This window comes from Buteo buteo, chromosome 5, assembly GCF_964188355.1.
Source record: "Buteo buteo chromosome 5, bButBut1.hap1.1, whole genome shotgun sequence".
NCBI classification, from domain to species: Eukaryota; Metazoa; Chordata; class Aves; order Accipitriformes; family Accipitridae; genus Buteo; species Buteo buteo.
The window spans coordinates 6,647,588-6,667,653 of NC_134175.1; the positions used below are offsets into that span (position 1 = coordinate 6,647,588).

Here is a 20,066-nt window from a genome sequence, read left to right on the forward strand (position 1 = left end):
CCGTTGCAACAACAGCATTAACGATTGCATATCAGTGAATGTATGTAAAATATTTGCACAAAAGGTAGTTTACAAGGAAAACTCAGGCATATCTGCTTATTATTTTGAACTTAATAAGATTCTTCGCCCTTCCAGTAATAGAGATCCAGAGTTACTCTTTTGAATTCACTAGGGTTTGTTTGGATTTATATTTGTGTAAATGCAAGCACAATTTCTTGTTATTAGAAGGAAGTGAAATGCTCATAATTCCAGTAATCTTCTAAGAGGGTGTATTTATTCCCAAAGTAAAAAAAAAAAAAAAAAAAAAAGTTAATATAGGGAGTGTAGTAAGATCATAAGTAATTTCCAGTAAATGACAGCGTAGTGTTTCATCCTGAAACAGCTGATTTATTTGGGAACTGTTTACTGACTTACAGATGAACTTCATGGGTTAAATGCTTTGCTGAAATAACTGAACCTGGCTACAAAAGACCTGTCTGTCAGTTCACACATATAAAATATCTGAAAGTATGGCTTTTGTGAAATGCCAAAAGCTCTGCAAAAGCTTCTTTTAGCTCTGACTTTGCTTCTGTCCTATGCTTGAATCTCTCACTTCATAGTACAGTACCTTTCAGTGAAGTTTTCTTCAGCATCTTCTGCCAAGAGTTTACAGACTGGAATTCTTGAGTGCCTGAGTATACTTTCTGGTTTGATTCTGTTCACAGTTGAACAGCATCTTCCAAAAACTGTAGGTGAAAACTGGATCTGATGGGTTAGATTTTAGTTTTAACGAGTCTCAAATAATTAACACCTAGACTGGAGTACAAGAACACCATTAAAAATGCTCAGTCTGATACTCAAAATTTAAGAAATGCTAGCATTAAAATTTCTTTACACCTGCCCACTCCCTCTAACACTGTTTTTATTTACAGTATCCAATCAGTCCAAGCTTCCCTCACCAGTTGTCTTCCTCCCTAGCGAGCTGGTCTCCTTCCTCTCCAGTCCTAGTCGTGAGTTTCGTCTACTCTAAGCTTTTTGATCCCTTCAGTTGATTCCTTGTCCTCTGTATGAATTATATGGCACTTTCTTTCCAAAACTTCACTTTGAAGCTCTCCTTGAAAGCAAAGGAGATAGTCTTCCTCTTTTCAGTTCCAGTTCCTGGTCATATGCTGATGAGGAGAAATTGCTATAGAGAAAGTCTGGTTTTGCTTCTGAAACTCCTTGTGGGAATTCAGTGATGTGAAGATACTGCACAACAGGCAACTTTGGGAGCTGTGAGTGGCTGGAGAATGCTTAGGGAGAATGAATTTATTAGAGATCTCCCCACTGAAAATCAAATGCATTCACCATCAAGTTTGTGCAAGGTTTGGACTTTTATGAGACTTCAGGTTGGTCAGTTTTTGGCAGACTTTCATGGCTTCTCAAAAGGCACATTCCTGATGTAAGAGTTACGTTGTAGTAGGGGAGTTCAAGAATTCAGACTGAGGCAAATGTCTGCCTTGACAATGTTCTGCTTTAACACTTCAGAGTTTGACTGGCTTGTAATTAACTGAAAAACAAGATCTCTTAAGTGCCAGATAGAGCTCAAGACCAGACTCGTGAAGAAAAACTATGCAGTCAAAATTAAATAATGTAAACCTTGAACATATTTCTTTGACTATAACTTAACTATTTCAAGTAGTCTTTCTACATGGGGGGAATTACTGTGAAATAAAAAAGGTGTGAATTTACTGCAAACTGGCTGCTGCTTATTAGCTCACTGCCTGGACATACTGTAGGTTTAGAAACTTGCTAGCTAAAGGCAACTATGTGCTTAGTTTCTTACCTTTTACCAGTCCTTTTATGTAACTGATGGCTTTATAGAAGCCTTCCTGCACTTTCTGGTTAGGTAGTGGGAACCATGAGCTTTCTAGAACTCCAGACAAAGACTTTGACATGAGGTAAGACTGAGCTAAAGTCAAAGCTGGTGCTCCTGGATTAATTTGTATCAAAGGCTAGGGGTGGGGAGAGGGGCCCAAAACAAATAGTGCTGTTGTGGGTCATTTAGATTTACAATATGATTACTCCAACAAACGAGCAGCAGAGGAGACTTCTGCTTTAAATTAAACCAGTGCTAGGGAGGTGTGAAGAAAGGGCATGAAGGATCTTTAGAATGCGTCAGCCTTTGCATGATATTACCTGTCCAACCTTTATTACCTACCACTTTCTTTACAGCTGTAATGACCAAGTGGCTATCCTGTTTGGACCGTGGAAGATTCACCCTTAAGCCTTTCCATTTCTAGTAAGGTATGGGAGGAAGGGCATAATACAAATGACATTGAAATAATAACATCTTTGTCAAGAGCTTTTTCTATGGAGAGTGACGATGTGTAAATCTACCACTCTTCCAGAAGCTGTATTAAGAATTATGAAAGTACAGACATGATGTGATCTTTCTTCTAAGGTCGTCTCTCTCTCTCAGCCAGCCTGTGGGCATAGTAATTCTGTGATATGGTTTTGGTTTCTTTCATGGAAGCCAAGTCTTTCCTGAGAGCACGGAGTTCTCTGTCAGCTCTTCTCATTTTTCAGTCTGACTCAAAATGCACTTTAGTTTTGAAGCTGCTATGCACCAGAAAAAGACATTTTATACAGATTCTTTTTTTGTTACATTAGTTATTTTATCACTCTATATAAGGTAGTAGTATTAGTTGAGATAACAAAAACAGAGTTAAGAGATTTTGTTATCCACATCAACTTTGTATAAATGACATCTGTAAAAGAAATCTAATTGAAAATTAAGCCATGTCGTCATTATCATTAACATGCTCAGTCTGACACATTTTTAGCAGCTTAAATTTTTGTTTTGATCAAAGTTCTGAATGACTTAACCCAATCAAAAAGTGAATAAAATGACAGAAATATCATCATATCTTGTTTTGCATATAAACACTGAATCCAAATCTGTGGTAGCAGAAATGCATGGTTACACTTCCAGAAAATTTGACTTTTTAAGCTTAACAATACTAAGAGTAACTTTGCTGCTTCTGGAAGGCCAGAGTGTAGCATTGGCATATATTGTACTATTTAAACTGAGGATATGTTCAGGTGGAAGTAATTGGGATGAAAACTAGGGAACATGAATGGAATCAATGGGCTTTGTGTGTGGTGATTTATAGATCTTGGCTGAAGCAAGACTTTTTGCAGTAAGACTAATACCAGCTGAGAAGATTCTTTTTTCCCAGTACATACTCTGCTGTCTGGAGAACTCTTCCAATAGCTACGTTGTGGCTCAGAGTCAGCAAAAACAATTACTGTTGACAGCGTTTCTGAGCCACCCACAGTCAGGAATTAGCTGTTTCACAGAAATACTTTTTGATGTTATATTCTGTAATTAAAAAAAAAAAGTAACCTTATCATTGCTTGGGACCAGACCAGGATGCATCTCCTTCCTTTGGTTGTTCATTAATTGCCAAGAAATTTTCTGTGTTCAGCAAGAAGACAGCTGGTTGACACAAAAGTCCCAAGTTGCAAACAAACAAGAACTAGTCTGTTCTTTCATTTTAGATTGCTGGTTTGTGTATGTATGAAACTTTATATAAAGCAAGGAAGCTGATTTCTTTTTCTATTATTTTTACTAGAGAACAGAAACACCTAATGAGAATGTCCATCTACTGAAACTACAGTTACTGAAATGACTTGGGATTTCCCCTGTGTATTGGGATTTTATTATGACCTTAGCTCATTATAACCATTTTTTTTCCTGCTGGGAACTCTTGTTTTGAGACATTGCTACATTTCAACATGTATTCAGTAAGAGCTTCATAACATCTTCCTTGTTGTTCACAGTGGACAAATATACCAAAGTAAATTGCTAAATCTGTATAGCTCTGCAGACCATGTTATCAAGAGCACCTACAAGGTATTTAACATATAGCAGAGTGCTTTGATTGATGGGGCATAACTAAATGGATTGACAAGTATTTAACACTAAGAATAAGAGATGTGTACGTGCCAGAAAGTAAGTATCAGTACCAGAGTGGCATAGAGGGACAGAATTTTGCCAGTCTGTGACATACTTGGCATAAATGAGATTTTATTCCTTTTCAAACGTTCAGACAAGTTCAAGTCCAGCTACAGCTAGTACAAACTCTGCTTGCTTGCTAAGTGATGTTTCTCAATGAGATCACATTGTACCAGTGTTGCCCTCCCTCCTGTCTGTCCTCTTTGGGCTACTGAAAGATTTCCAGAGAAGTTCTGTTATGTTGGCTTCACTTCCAACGCCTAAAATCATTGGGTGCCTGAATGCTCTACCTGTGTGTTGTTACCATAGTGTCGCCTTCCAAGATCCCCAGGGAGAGAACTCTCCAAAGGCTAAAATGCATAAATAGATGGAGAGAGGTGTGAAGAAAGTCATTCTTGGTGACTACTTGCTTTCCTTCCTTTAACCGTGAGATTCTTTCTTTTTTATTAATTGCCTTCATTTTTCTTTTCTTTTTTAATTTGTTAAGAATTCCACCTTTTATTTGTACCCCCTGTAGTATGTAGCATGTATCCCAATGAGCACTGCCTTTGGTACTACTGAGACTCCTAGTGAAGTTTTACGGTCTGGTGGTGTTTCATCTAGCTAAGTAGCAAAAGTTCAGTGATTTTTCATCAGCATACTGCAATGCTCTAAATAGCAACACTGACAGACACTGAAATACAGATTTTAGACAAGGTTATTTTAATATGTGTCCTTTTAAATTTCATCGTCTCCTTTATCTGTTTGACAGATGTTTAGAGATGATACTTCTCTCAGTGGTTTTTTTCACCAATACAGCTAGATATATATTAACCGAACGTACATATTTAAAAACACAAGGAACCATGCCAAAAATACAATATGAGACTAAAATCAGCCACTTCAAAATTAGAAAATGTCATGAGTACTTTTGCTTAAGCATGTGTGTAACAATGCTACTTCTACAGTATTCTATTACTACTTTCTTTACTAGGCTGTCACTGTTAGCAGCACAATGAATAGGCCATGCTGAAGGAACATCTTGGGCATGTGTCAAAGAGACTTTCCCTCGTGGCTTAGCTGGGTCTCTGCATTCTTTTGCTCCAGGTATCAACCGACCTTTGAATAACTGCTGACTTACAGGACCTTCTCTGATCCCCTCTGATCCCAGCTCCATGCAACACACAGAGATGATCAGCACTGATCAGATACACAGTGTAAAAATTACCTAAGCATTAGCTAAGTTTGGCATTCACTACATTAGTTAAAATAGAAAATGCCAAGCAACCTTGTCTTTGGGCATTGCTACCTTTAACACCTAAACCAAAAGGAGATTCAGATGTTACACACAGATGTTTGTAATCAAATAAACATTATAAATAATAATAGCATGCTCATAGGGGCTTTCTCTTTTTTTCTGATAGACATTGTCCTCTGAAGGAAGAGCAAAGAAATAGGGGTTGTTTGTTTGCTGCTATTTGTTCTGCTTTTTGCCTTTTTTTTTTTTTTTTTTTTTTTAATATTAACATAGAGGATTATTTTCTAGGAAATATAGGCAACATTTAGAGAACAATAGTGTGGGTTTGTTATAAAACGGAGGTGCTTCTTCCAGTTACTAATAGGGCTTCTTTTGGAAAGCCCCTTTCATTGTATTTGAAATCAAAACACACAAAGTCTGAAATTAATGCATTCAGTTAAAAGTGCATGCAGCTTGGAACATTCCTATTAAACACAACTTCTTCATTCTTTTCATTGCTGTTGCTTTTATTAGAGACTTGTAATAGCACTGTGTGATGTAATAGGCTTTCCAAAAAGGCAGCAGCAACAATAAGCACTTTCCACTTCCCATCCTTTTAAATATCTACTTCAATCAAGAATGATTTTAAGAATATGAAGTTCTAAGAAGGATGGCAGCTGGGAAGCCCGGTTTCATTTTGGATGTGTGAGGTGGATTCTCTCTTCTGAGGAACACTGGTCTCCCACTGCAGCCTTTCCCTCAGTGAGAGTGTTACTAGAATCTTTCCTCTTTATCCAAGTCATCTCCTTCCATGAAACTTTGTAAAACTTAATGACATTGCATCCTCAGCCAAATTTGATTGACGTTATCCAATGGATTAAAAAATTATTGATACCATTCATTAAAAAGGAACTGACATACATATATATACAAAATGCTCAGTATGCTCATTTCAGTCTTATTTTTTCTGGAAAACAGGCCAGAAAACTCTCCCTGTTGCCAGTCCTGGGAAAGTCTTTTCACACATGAGTTTTTGTACTTGGATACTGAGGTTTTGTATCAGATACATTGACCTCAGCAGTATAACTTACAGAGGCTAAAACTTTCCAGGCTGTGTCTTACGTTGGTTCCTGTCGTTTTGCTAGAAAAATCTTAGGTAGGAGCTGATAAGGAAAAAAAAAAGCCAAACAGAGCTCACCAATTGCCCTGACTACTGTGTCATTTGAAACCACACTCATAAATTGGGAGAATTGCCTAGAGGCATATTATTACACAAGATTAATATGTTTTCTAGCCCATTATTTAATTAGGAAAAACAAGAATGTAATATTTGGACATTCAAATGCTTAGTTGTCTCTAGACCTTAAAGGCATACCAACAACAATCAGCTTTTATAGCTAAGAGAGCTTAGAAACTGAGAAGTAACCTGCCAGAGTGAAGAAAGGAGGTTAGATTTATGTGTCAAATACACAGTATGCAATGTTTTGAAAATGCCTGGGTTTTATAAGATGGTATTCTAGAGAAAGAAATAGAGGCAGTTAGTTAAAAGAGTTACAGCTTTGGGTTAAAGAAAATAGTTACATCATCCCAGGGTCCCTGTGGAATGCTCTCATACTTGGTACACTGTTCGGATAGTAGTGAGGTAGCTGTGGGTCTTTAATAAAATAATCAATTATCTGACTTTCAATCTGTTGTAATTTCTTTTGGTTTTCTTTTTGCTGATAAGGGTGAGAAGCAAAAAAACCATGGGTGTGAGAATTCAAATTCTCATTCTTTTCCTGAGCACCTCAGAGATGTTTTCAAGGCAGTCTGCTCTTTTTTGAAGTGGCTAACTTTTACTTTTGACAAAACTTTTAGGGCAGATAAGAAAGCTTCATGACACCTTAAACCAACTGAAATCTTTCCGGGCACCAGAGCCAAAAAACATTATCCAGAGTAACAAATGGAAGTGAGTGAAATGCAAGTAGCAGTCCAAGGGATGATTGTCAGCAACAGGAATTGATTTCAAGTGGGATTGGAGGAAAGAGGAGGATTCTCAAGAGGATGGTATGTTGATGTTTAAATGGCAATGTGTAAAGCCTAAACCTTCGTGGAGTCACCCTGGTTGGCTGTGAATTTTCAAAAACTCGTCCAAACAGGAGTAAAATGACTGTACTGAAAAAATGAGTGTTTGTTACTGGGAACTCTCTTGAGGCTTGGTTGCAGCTCTTGAGAGCGTGGTGGATGGATGGGGCAGGGCTTGGACTCCTGCCTGGCCAAGGCTTTGGGGTGGTGAAGTGCTCTCTGAGGGCAGACTAGATGACTAAGGAGCCTGCGTTTCTGCACAGCCAGCCATGTACCTTGGGTGACAACCTTGATGCGTGCAACTGACTCAGAAACCCGACAGCTCTGGGACTGGTGATTAACGCGGTTTTGTTTTGTTCTTTTTTTACTTTTCTTTTTTGGGCAGCCCCCCCCTCCTCCTTCCTTCTAAATTGTTTCCTCAGCTTGCTTGAGTCTCACAGCCTGTCTCCTGCTTGTCTTGAACAGCTGGAATGGCTCTGGACTGAATGAACAGACACGGAGCAAGACTGGGCTGGACCCTGGGAGGATCTCAGCCTCCAGGAGGAGCAAGCTGGTTGTCTAACCTGCGATGCTGGGAGCTAGGGAGATTTAACACCACTGCAGATGGCTGCCTGCAGCCTGGTACTAGGACTGTGGCTTCTGCTGCTTCTCCAGGATATCCAGACAGCCCCGCAGGTAAGGCAGGGTGGCATCAGGATCCTGCAGCCCCTTAGGACGCAGGAGCCTGGAGAGGTCTGGGGGCACACTGGGCTACAGGGCTATCGTGCCCATAGGCTGGATGCTGGGTAGTGGGTGTCCACAGAAATAGGCTTTGTGCAACACAGGTTGATAAAGGCATAAAGCAGACCTGTAAGGAGAGTTTGCCCTCTCTGGGAGCTTTGCAGGCAGGAGCAGGGGATACAGGCTATGATCTGCATCTTTTTGTTGGCATTGCTAGTGTTACTGCACCTCCACGCACATCAGAACTAGAGAATGAGGAAAGATTTGACAGGGTGGGGGACTGTTGTCGTTTCTTAGGGTGAGTGGCTTTTATTTTTGCCTGGATGGCCAGGTGCTCTGTGACAGGCACATTCCTTGCAGAGCTTGGTTTGGAGGGCTTCTGCTCACTCTGCTGATATGAGTCAGGGCTGGCAGATTGAAAGGTGTAAAGGCAAATAAAACAATAAAATACCTTCCTCTTTACAACCGCCCACCCCTCTGACACCGACTTCCTCATGAATGGGCTATTATTTCTGCATCAAATTGACTTAAGATAGATATAGCCCACTAGTCACACTCAGCTGATGCTGTAAATGCAAGGTAGCTCCCTGTTCAGATAGTATCATCTCTTGTGGGTTTGCTCCCCACCCCCCCCAGCCACTTACCCCCTCCTCCCTAGTGCATCACGTGGCAACAAGCCCTCAGCACCTGGCATAAATCCAGGTAATTTCCCTGCCTGACACTTACACACATACACAGGTCAGTTGCAGAGGCTCTTTGCACAGGTAAAGTAAAGTAGGTGAGTAATTGCTCACTGTGTTGGATCCTGAAATTGGCTATTTTCCCTTGCAGTGGATATATTGTAGCCTAAGACACTTGTCTGTACATTGTAAATGAATGATATAGCACATCACTTCAGTTGTCAGGAAATTTTTTACAAGAAACTGACTCTGATTAGATCTCTGAATATAACCAAGTCCTGCATCCTCTTCATAAACTTTTGAAAAAGATCCTCCTGGCTCTTTTTGTAAGAGTAGGAGTTTGCCCTTGTGTCTTTAGTTGTAAATTCCCCTCCCACATTACAAGTTTGCTTTATTTTTCCCTGGTTGTCTGTCCTGCCACTGTCTCCTTCCTGAAATATAGAAGGATCACTGTTGTTCTGTAGGATTGGAGTCTGTAGTCCTTACCCACCTGAGGAATACTTAGGAGGGCATTCAGATAAGCTTGCCTGGTTCTGCTGAATGCAAACTGCTTTAGGAGAAAGGCAATAGAAAAAAGATGGTATTTTTGCTCTTTGACATCACTTTTGGTGTTTTGCTCACAAAATGAGAGGTGCAGAGAGAAAATTTGGGTTTCTGATACTCATTGTCAACATTCAGACTTGCTGCAAAATCATCAGTTACCCGGAATAAATATGTAGATCTTGCTGGGATAAGCAACTGGCTTGTCATTGTCTTTCTGCATTGCCTCCATCACAGTAACCTTTGCTTTTACTGCTACAGGAGTACAAGTAGTACTGTTTAATGTGAACAAATTACAGCTTATCAGTCATATTTTAAACCATATTCCACCTCACTTGAGTCCACAGTTTGGGTTTTGTTTGTTTTAATACTCAGTTAACTCTCACCTGTTAATAATGTCTTTATGATCAAGCAGATGAAGATTGACTACTTGAAGTCTTAGATTATCAGCTTCTTTTGTACTGTCAGAATTTGGATAGAAGCTTGAAAGGGAGTCAACTGTTTTGCTACAGCATTAGTCAGTTCTAGAATAGCCAATGCTGGTAGAAGATTTTTTTTTTTACCGTAATATGCTTTCTTCCTGACTTACAGCTCATTTGTAGCAAGCTGATTTCTTACTCTGCCTCACCATCACTTTTTCTCTATGAGCTCAAAAGACCATAAATAAATGAGTCAAACCTTGTCCTGACTGAACTGCAGAGTAACCCACTGAATTCAGCACCATCTTTACATTACCATTATTTAAATTGGAATAGCAAACGTGTTTGTAGATACAAGGAAAGTGAGAAGAGCTACAAAAAGCCTATTTTCTAAAACAAATTCTCAAAAGCAAGCACTGAAAACCCCAAATGCTTTGTATCAAATATGTTTGCTTTATTTAATTGGTCCTTGATCTGCAACACTTTAAAAAAAGAAAAAAATAGTTGGCCTGATAGGTCAATTAAAGCACTAAGCCAAGGGATCCCTGGCCATCCTGTTACAGAGCAGTCTGAAGAGGATATGAGTTGTGGTCTTTTCCTTTGCAAGATGTATTCCAGCTCCTGCTAAATCAGAAACCTTTATTTGAAGTGCATGCAGGAAAAGATTAATGAAATTAAGTCTCTGTCTCCCTCCAGTTGAACAGTACACTGAATCCAATTTAAGAACTCCTTGTATTAGAGCAAAAAAAGATGCAAATTACTAGTCTGATATAGACTCATGGCTTGTTCAAATTTGTTCAAAAATGTGGACAGATTAACTTTTTGTGGCAGGCTTTCTGCTACACTGGCAATTGTTTACTACACCAGCTTAGCTTCTTGTTAGTTTAAATATTTATCTGTTCCTCTACAGCTGGCCTAAAGCAGCATTAACTCTGCATTGTGTCTTCATGTCCAATCCAGAACAAATCAATTCTCATACAGTGTACAGATGCAGAAGTAAGGTCTGTGAGGTTTCCCATTACAGCTGTGCCTGTCAGCAGAGACCTGTCACACAAAGGGAAGGCCCTGCTCCTGGCTACACAGTGCCACCAACTTTCTTGCACTGAATTTAGGGCAAGTGACTGTGCAGCCACAGGGTGAGTTGTTTCAGTGCAATAACCCCCTGAAAACCTACTTCACAAACTCAGAAAGCAGAGTTTTCGGTCAAGTGAACTCCTGGAACTGATTCATCATCTGGAAACACAATTGCTCCGTCTTAAACAATCAAGGAGTTAGAGGGGAAGGAAAATGTGGGTGCAGGCAAGAGAGGGGAAGTGGGATTGCACCCTTGGATGGCAAAGAGCCACAGGATTAGCATAGCTCTAATAGACACATATTCTCACTTTGCTAATCCATTCTTGGTACAGACCCATCCATTCAGAATTTCCTCAGAATGACAGGGAAGGACAAAGACCTACTGTCTACCACAGCTGGATTCCTCACCCTTACCCACCAATACTTCTGTGATCTTCCTTGAATTTTAAATGTTTTTTTATAATACATATTAATGAACAGAACTGTTAAGTACTAATGGACAATACTACAAGTCATTGGGATAAAATTGGTATTTCTTCATTGAGACTGGATTATCTTTTGGAGAGGGGACAGGCAAATGTACAACGTCTCCTCTTTTCTTCAGGAAACACTAGGAAATGATGCCTTAAAAAGTGAAATTGTGCTAGAATTTTGAATTTCCCTGGCAGAACCTGAGTTCTGTTTCTGTCTCTTGAGATTCAGACAAGACTGGATAAGGAGGAGGGACAGTCAAAAGATGAAAGAAAAATGCTTTGAATGTTAATTAAACAGGATTTTGAGGTTACTGCATTTCATTCTGTTCCTTGCAAAGATGAGGAGAGTTTGTTCTGTAAAACTTACTGGAGGTTTCCTTGATGAAGCAAAGCCCCATGCTAGTTACTGCTGGGTATGGATTATACCACACTCTTCAGTGTTTCTAGGCATTCCAGGAAGAAGAGGAGGGAATGGGGCAGAACCGAAAGTTCTTACACACCAATCCTTCCCTACAAAATAAGTAGTAAGTGGCAAATATGATGAAGTGAATCTTCTCTCACTGGCTAATTGACAATTTCTGTAAGCATACTGGAGCCAGGAGAAATGGCCAACACTGTAAGTGAAGAATTTCTTAGCACATTCTTTTTTGTGGGCCTTTACACACAGGCACTGTGGAATCAAGAAGGTGAACCCCCCACCCCAACACTCACAGCTGATGCTTTTTGGTAAGAAGGTGATAGTGTTGAGGTTTTGTAATACAAAGCTGAAACTTCTTCCTGTCTCCTTTGCTTTATCCCTTCCTTTCATTTCAAGAGCTATTTATGAGCAACTAGGACCTGCTAAGTCAAACCTTAACCTTCAGCTTCTGTCTAACAAAGAGTCTTAATTTAAAGTGGTTTTGCTCTGGAAAAATGAGTTTTATTAGCGATACTCACACAATCGTGAGTCAAAGTAATTAAGTTCCTATTTTTTTCTGAGACAGTGTTAAATTCATCCTAGAATGTATTAAAAAAGGATTCTTTGACTTAAGTTCATACTAACAAATGGGATAATGGCACAAGGCAGAAGACTTTCACTATATTGTAGTTAAACCTTATGTGTCTTATTCAATATTTTATAATGCTTGGTTTTATCCAAGCACTCACAACCAGAAATATATTAGAAATGTCTCAATGCTGAGATTTTTGTTGCCAATGAGAGCAGTAAGAGCACATACGCTTTTCCTTCCTGCTGTGTTCTTCTTGAGCCCTATTATGATAAAGTACCACTTCTTACGTGAATTTTTCCCTTCTCTCCTCACTGCCCTTGTGATACCCTCCTTTCTTTTAGGTGATCCCCGTTCTGATTAAGGCTTGACAAGAGGGACATTTTCTTTCAAAACTTCCACTGTTGGCTACCATCATCTCAGTCACAATACCGAAAGCCCAGTACATAGCAGGCTCCCACAGTTGCAGCCGTTGGTAACGCAGCTCAAAACAGGTCTCTGCAGCTCAAAACAGTATGTATCTGTGCTGGGGAGATCAATGCTGCTACTGTTGGTGGGAATTTTTCTCAGAATTTCCCTCATTTAAACAGGATCATTCTGTGCTGTCACCAGATTCCTTTGTAGGCACAGTGTTAGAAGACAACTAGCTTTTCCCCCGCCTGTTTTGATTACAAATAGTGTATGATGCCCTCCTGACCAAACTGCTTACCCAAGTTTTTGAGTGGAAAGATGCTTTTATGTTTCACTGGAAAAGCTAGAGAGAATGTAAACTGTAAGTTCTGCTGTAGCAGACTAACCTATCCTGGTAGCAGTTGTCCTCCCCTTAGCAATTGAACTGATAGTGTTGGCAGGATAAGAAGTGTTTACAGCACCATTGGTGACAGTTTGGGCAAGATTTGGTAAAAGCAAGCAAATATGAAGTTGAGGACCCAGTGGGACTGGAAGGACAGTATGTCCCATATGCCCTTACAGAGCCTGTCTGGGGTTCCCTGGTGCTACCACCTCAAAAATACCCATATATGTAGATAGACATTAGACCCAGTACAGCAAGGACTTTAAAGTAACACATCTGAGGCTGAGCAATGATAAAGCCAGGAACAGAACCACCAACCCTGAATATTAAACTACGGGGCCTTTTCCTGCCCTCTGCCTTGTGGTGGCCTCACTATCACATTGCTGTGGGTTTATACAGAGTTGAGCCTCAAGGTCCAAGCTCGGTGCTGGACTGCTCAGACAACAGGAGTTCACCCAAGTCATTTTGATATTTACCAGGTGAGGATTAGAAATCCAGCTTGTGTTCCAGCTGCAGTTTGTAGTAGGCTTACCACTATATAGAAATGGTAAGTTGCTATTCAAAATAGACATGTTGGTTCAATAGCCTTAATTTCTGAGAAGTTATGCACATATGTTGTTTCCATAATTCTCTGGAAATCTAATGTTTTTTTTGGCCAAGACACTGAAATATTTTTTTGCTTTTTAACAGTATTGGTTAACCAGCATTAAAATATTTCGTAACTCCAGCACTCAGTCATCATTCTGTCCAGGAACAGCAAGACAAATATGCATTAAGTATTTTGCAGTCCCTCCAAATTTGGATGGACTTGATGGCTGATGTCTAGACTGCTGCTGTTAAAAAGGAGTAGCCAATAGTTGAGGAAAAAAGAAACCCAAACACATCAATCATATCACTTGGACTCTTCTTGCACACTGAGATCTAAGATGACGGTCAAATCAAGAAAAAGCATAAGGTATCTTTCCAGAAGCACTGAGTCAGGAAGGGACTGGGACTGGAAAATACAAAATCTAGAATTCCCTGTGTTTCTTGGTGAATTGCTTCCAGTGATCCCTTCCTAATTAGAAATACTGAGCTCATCAAAATGAAAGATCAAACAAGCCAATATTTTATTGTAAACTTGCACCCTAATTTCCCTAAATGTAGATGAAATGTCAGAGATGGTATTTTACATGTGGGAAGAGTAGTTACAGATGGTGAAACCGAGGTCATTTACATGTTCAGTCATTGAGTGGGTAAATTACCTCAGTTCAGGCCTATTGCTACCCACTAATAAAGCACATTTTTGTTCCCTTTTCACTTTGGCAGGTTATCTTTTGTTTTAGTTAACTTACTACCCTGATATTCATTACACACAGACAGAAAAATGAAAACTATATTATCCTTGTATAGCTGACTTTCCTTCACCCTTTTCCCAAAAGTAGCCTAGTCAAACGTCTGCAGAAAATGACTCGCCACCATCATTTTATGGAAGACTTCTAAACATTTTAAGACCTTGGCCCTTCACCTTTGCTGTTTCCTCAAGGCATGTTCTTTGCTTTTAGGTGCCAATTTCACTCCCCTAAAAACTCATGGAAGTTTTGGTGGGTTCTTAGTGCAAGATTTTTTATTCCAGATGCATCAAAACTTGAAATTTAGCTTAGAAAACACCTTGCATAAGTTAAGAAGCAGAGCCCATATAATTTTTAGTGACACTTGCCTTTCCATACTGCCAGTTTTGCTTATGTAATTTATTTTGTGCTTGTAAGCCTGAAGTACTAGAGGTGTGGGGGCTTGGTTTATACTCAGGTCCTTACCTTAAAGTATGCTATCTACAAAGGGCCAACCTTTCTCTTTAGTTTAAAAGCAGAATTTTGCATCATTGCATTGCTGTTACAGGTCACATTAGGAATCAAACAGCTTTAGGATTTAGAGGGAAAACAATGACAAGAATGGGGAGATGATGACTGATGCTGAGCATTGATGTTTACATTATTTATCATTGAAAGGATCTGTAGTAAGTTTCATACTCGTGAAACACCTCTACTGAACAGGTGGCAACTCTTAAAGACATTTTGCAGGTAGCCACAGATTAGAAGCGGTGGGGTCTTCAGAAGGTGGTTTCACAGCCATAGAAATCGTGTCACGATTTGTTAAAATGACTTCTTTTTACAGCAGAGCACCTTGGACTTGGCTTAGTAAATAGTAAAGGTGGCTACAAAGCTGTGCTCCTAACCGGATACATGAAAGTAGCATTTGTTGTGAAGCTCCGGATGTCATGTGTTATGTAGCTGCCATCTTGTGGGGGAAAAAAAAAAAAAAATTGTCGAGTACTCTCCTATGTATGTTTTCATAATTTGTTTAGTATGTGTGCATAGTTCATGCAGTAATTTATCACAGCACTAGCATCAGGTCAAATTCATAATCAGAATTTGCATTGCTGTAACTAAGAGCAGAATCTAATCCTAAACTCCTGATTCCAATATTTTAGACAAGGTAACTTTTCAAAAAGCAGCCCTTCCCTCACACTTTTACACAGACGCTATTCCTTTATTTAAACCCCAAAAGAAACAATTAAATAAGCTGTAAGCTTATGTGCTTCATAAATCATTCAAGAAATTTGTTCCCACCTGGATTTAAAATTCAATATCATTTGCAGCCAGAGTTGGTTGCCTGGGAGAACCAGGAAGAGAAGATCAGGTTTTTGTGGTAACTTGCCATAGCTCTTACAGAGAAACTAATCCAGGATTACTTAGCTACCACCAGGATGCTGTTGTTTCTTAAATTTTCTTTATAAAACTAGTTAATTCACTTCATATCACTGAAGTGACTCCTGAATGACCCTTTGTCTAGTGACTGGTGTAGTGTCATTTCCTGTTATTCAATTTAGTTGCAGAGTGGCCGGCTGACAAGGGTGCATCTCCACACAGATGCAAGGAAATTCCACTTCCTTTTCCTACAATCTAGGGCTTCCTCTTCAGAAAAGAAAAATACAGGGTGCACATTTGTAAACTTGATTTGAGTCAGGCTGAGCAAGCAGACATCTGCTATTTCCTCTATACCATAAGCTAGAAAAAATGCTTTGTAGGGAGGTGTGTGGCCCAGTGGTTAGTGCAGAAATGTGTCAGGCAGGATTTCTCAGTTCTGTTACTGGAGCTTGATGAAATGTAATATTTTCAATATATTTCTATTTTTTGTCCTTTTGTTAATTTCCTCCTTGACTGAAAGTTCCTGTTTTCTGATGTAACATGGGCCAAGTTAAATAACTTCTGTGTTTTATGGTCCTGCCGTGAAAAGAACAGCGTATTACACAGGAGAATACGGCTGTGAAATTAGGTAGTAAGATTCTGCACTGCATACAGAGGCAGTAGGATACAGTAGGTATTATTTCAAAGGCCAATGGGAAATTCATCTGCAGAAAGTGAGATGTAGTTTTTCTGAAATATTTAACTGCTCTACCAGTATCATGTGGGAAAATCTCTGGGGAATCTGCTGATTGAATCTTAACAAAAGATTGTCATTTATACCTTCTAGCAAATACAGAAAATGAAATTCAGATAACATTTTTAGGGGATTATTAAGGGAGATGCCAAATTCAAAGATCAGATTTTCTCATCAGAAAACTGGTAGCAGCGTAATTTCCCAGAGTATGTAGTAGCCCTGCCATACAAAAATGAAGTCTTATTATATGCTTCTTGATACAATTCATAGCTGAGTCTCATTTTCTAAGCTAATATTAGTACTATTGTATGGGGGTTTTTTAGCTAAACAAGTATCATTATGCAGTCAAACCAAAGGTTGCTCCTGAAAACTGTCACTCACAATAGAAGTGGGCTTAGTTATTTGAATAAGGGCTTCATTGTGTGAGTATTTGCAGCATTCTTTTCAAGGCAAAAACCTCTTGTTCTCAGTGTAGGATTTGTCCCTAAATGATAAGTAAATTGGTTTATAATAAACACATCTTTAGGTTGCTAAATTCAAGCATTATGACTGCATAAATTAACTGTACTGTAAGACTGGTTTTCTGCAAACAAGAATTATCATTGTGGATTACAGCCAATCTAGCTAGATTTAGATGATGCTGATTATGACACCACCTCTTATTCCAGTGCACACAGAGCTGGAAATCTGTTATGGATGTTAGGGATTCTTTTTTTTTTTATTTTCTAAAAAATCCTTATCTCATATTAACATGGGATCATTTCAGGACAGTGATTTTTAGCCTTTTTTTAATTTACTAACTACTACAAGATTTCTAAAGGAGGCGCAGACTAACAGACAAGCTTTTCTTAGTGATCTTACTGATCCTGCAGCTAGGTTTCAAAGGGTGTTCAGAGCATTGGCTGAAAAACATTTTTGTAGGGCAATGCCACTACCCTTTTTATTATATGAAACAAGGAGTTAGTTTCTGAGTGCTGAAATGCTTGATACACAGGGTGGGCTACAATATTCCATTCCTAGATTTAAATGACTTTCGATAAAAGAGCCTGCTGAGTGAACATACATATTGAATTATTGCTAAATATACTGAATATTGCAATCTTTGCTTAAGCATATGGGCAACAGTAATTGAGTTGCTTTGGGGATACTTGAACTTTCAAAAAGCTGTAGGCTTTTCCTTACAGTCTGCAACTACCATCACTTGAGACAGATAGCGGGATCTGCTCTAATACAGAACTAATTGTTTTCTAACTGTGTCTTTTGTCTGTTTCAATTTCAAGACATCATTAACCCCATCTCATTCCTGTGATACACTTGAGAATTGGTTCTATGATGAAACTTCACAAAGCTGCTGTTACCAGTGTCCCTCAGGTCAGTATGTTTATAATTCAGTCAAATTAACACGGAGCCTTTCTTGTAGAGATATTAGGAACCATGTCTGTCTGCGGAATTGCACTTTGACCCTGAAGAAAAGTGCAATTTCATGAATCACTGTCTAGTGTGGATCCAGATGTGAACTTGTTCTCCACTGCCCTGCTCTTGTTCAGTCTACATGCAAACAATCTGTAAATTGCAAACAAGATAACTTGCTAGGATTTTTTATGTGTTTTTTATCGGTTAACTTGACACTCTGAAGTAGCTAGAAGTAGGCAGGTCTAAGAATTCATTTCAACTTGCCTCAGGGTGTGAAATAGTGCGGTGAAATTAGGCTAAATAAGTTTCTGATCAGAGACAAAAAACATAAAATGAAGGTGTGGAAAATCTGTCATTACCCTCATAGTCAAAACAGTTTAGAAAGTGTCTCATGAGAAAGGGAACAGCCCCTTGTCAGGGGACACAGTGAGCTTTGCTGGAAGCTAGTTATGACTCAGAGGCAGGTGAGCTCAGAAGCAGGAAACACCTTGGTGAAACAAGAGTTCTGGAAATGTCTGAAACTCCCCCAATTGGCCAAGAAAACCCTCAGTGGGTGGGGCATTTTATGGTACTTCACCATCATCAATCTCTACTTATAGAAATGTTTTCTTTTTATTTTTCTTTTTTTTAAAGGAAATTTTTGACATTTATTTGTGCTCTAATAATAAAGAGAGGTTTAGCACTTGGTTGCAAGCATTTGCATGCAGTTACATCCAAGTTCCCACTGGGACACCTCGTACTCCTGGCAATACCACTAGAATCATTCAGAAGTTGTGTAAGTAAACAGGACCAAGGGATGGGGAAACTGGTCCTGTAAAAGAAGAAAAGGGGCGGGGATCTGACTCTGAGCCAGTCCCAAGAAAAGCTCTTTTCTCCCTCAAAACCATACTTTGCAAAAGCTCCCACAGTGACAGATGTCAGTGAGGTCTTGTGAAAAGCAAAGATCTGATTTACATCTGGCTGTAATGAGCCACCAGTCTCAATCACTCCATCTCTGCTTATTCTTGAAACTCATTTTGTTGCCACCTGCTCATGTCAGTCTTGGACATCACGTCCTCCAGGGCCTCCTTCACAACAGAAACTCATAACAATGCTTTTCATTTTAATCTTCCACTACTCCTTCAAGCAATAACCTGTTCGTATCTGCTACTAACTCAGCTGCTCACTGCAAAGAAAGGGAAGCTTTTAGAAAAGTGCATTTAATCAAAGTGGAGCATCTTGAACTCTTGATGCAGCCTGGCTTTACTTTCGTTGGTGTTCCAGCCCACAGATGTACAGCTTTCAGTCTGAACACACACTGGCCCACATGCAAGCCATCCTCTGTTTTAAAGTTAATTTCAAGATAAACTTCAAACCAAACCTCAAAAGATCATTCTAATCAATTTCTACAGTTGCCACATCTCTTCTCATGTACTTAATTCTTGTGCAGGTAAAATGAGACTTCTGGTACCTGGGATACCAGAAGAAAATTTTCTTTCTGTTATCACAGAACAAAGTATTTCCCTCCTATCAAGGGGAGGAACAGAGATTTTCATGGGAAATAATGGTATATGCTAGAACAGCTCATGTTATGCAGAAGTTGGTATTCCACTTCAGTTCTGTTTATTCTGTTTATGTTTTTTTACCTTTTTTGTTTGATTGTTTTTTTGTTTTAGACTCTAAATCCAGCTCCACAAGATAGTGCTGCAGTCAACACTCAGGATAATTTCCCACCCACAGTTAACAGCATAGCCTCAGGAGTGAATGAATGCACATACTCATGAAAGAAAAACACTTAAAACACTTATTTCATCTACTTACTTTCAGTACCTTTTTCAGTACAGGTGATTGCAGCTGGTATTCCTACTGCTCAGGCTTTTATCTGGTCGTTGAGCTGTGAACACAATCTGTGGAGAACAGCACCAGAAGACACTGTTAGGCAAGCTTCAAAGTTACTGCACCTGGGGCACACATCCCCCAAGGGAGGGACCCGTGTGTACAGGAAATCTCAAATAACTGAAGTTAAAGCTTTTGAGTTATTGGGGGAGGAAGGGGGAAATGACATACACGGGCAGGTACACATGTGTGCAGCCCGAGTGCTGAGGTTCAGCAGTCAGCCCCCACTTTGAAAGGAACAGTCTCAGACAAGTAGTTTTGAGAAGGTGAGAGTGACGTGGTTTGGGCTTGTCTGGTGCTTTTTAGTAGGCCAAATACAGCACAGCTGTTTTTACCTGCACTCCTATATCATGCTTGCCAAAATGCAGAGTAGGTGAGTTATTTCCCTGCCAGGTTCTCCCTTCCTGTGGTTAA

The 20,066-nt window shown here is 39.4% G+C and overlaps 1 protein-coding gene across 5 annotated transcripts in view; it reads left to right on the forward strand.

Moving 5' to 3' along the window:
• The first annotated feature begins 3,249 nt into the window (after positions 1–3,249).
• Positions 3,250–20,066, forward strand: part of TNFRSF8 (TNF receptor superfamily member 8) — a 29,053-nt gene continuing 12,236 nt past the window's right edge. For 2 of the 5 annotated variants that reach the window (XR_012650358.1, XM_075027468.1), the window contains exons 1-3: positions 3,250–7,241; positions 7,725–7,934; positions 17,645–17,735. Coding sequence is in view for 4 of the 5 variants with exons in the window: in XM_075027468.1 (XP_074883569.1) it covers positions 7,863–7,934; positions 17,645–17,735 (163 nt within the window). In the remaining variant the exon portion in view is untranslated. Of the gene's footprint in view, positions 7,593–7,724; positions 7,935–17,644; positions 17,736–20,066 lie in introns of all 5 variants that reach the window. The other 3 variants (XM_075027466.1, XM_075027467.1, XM_075027465.1) reach the window with 3 other exon arrangements.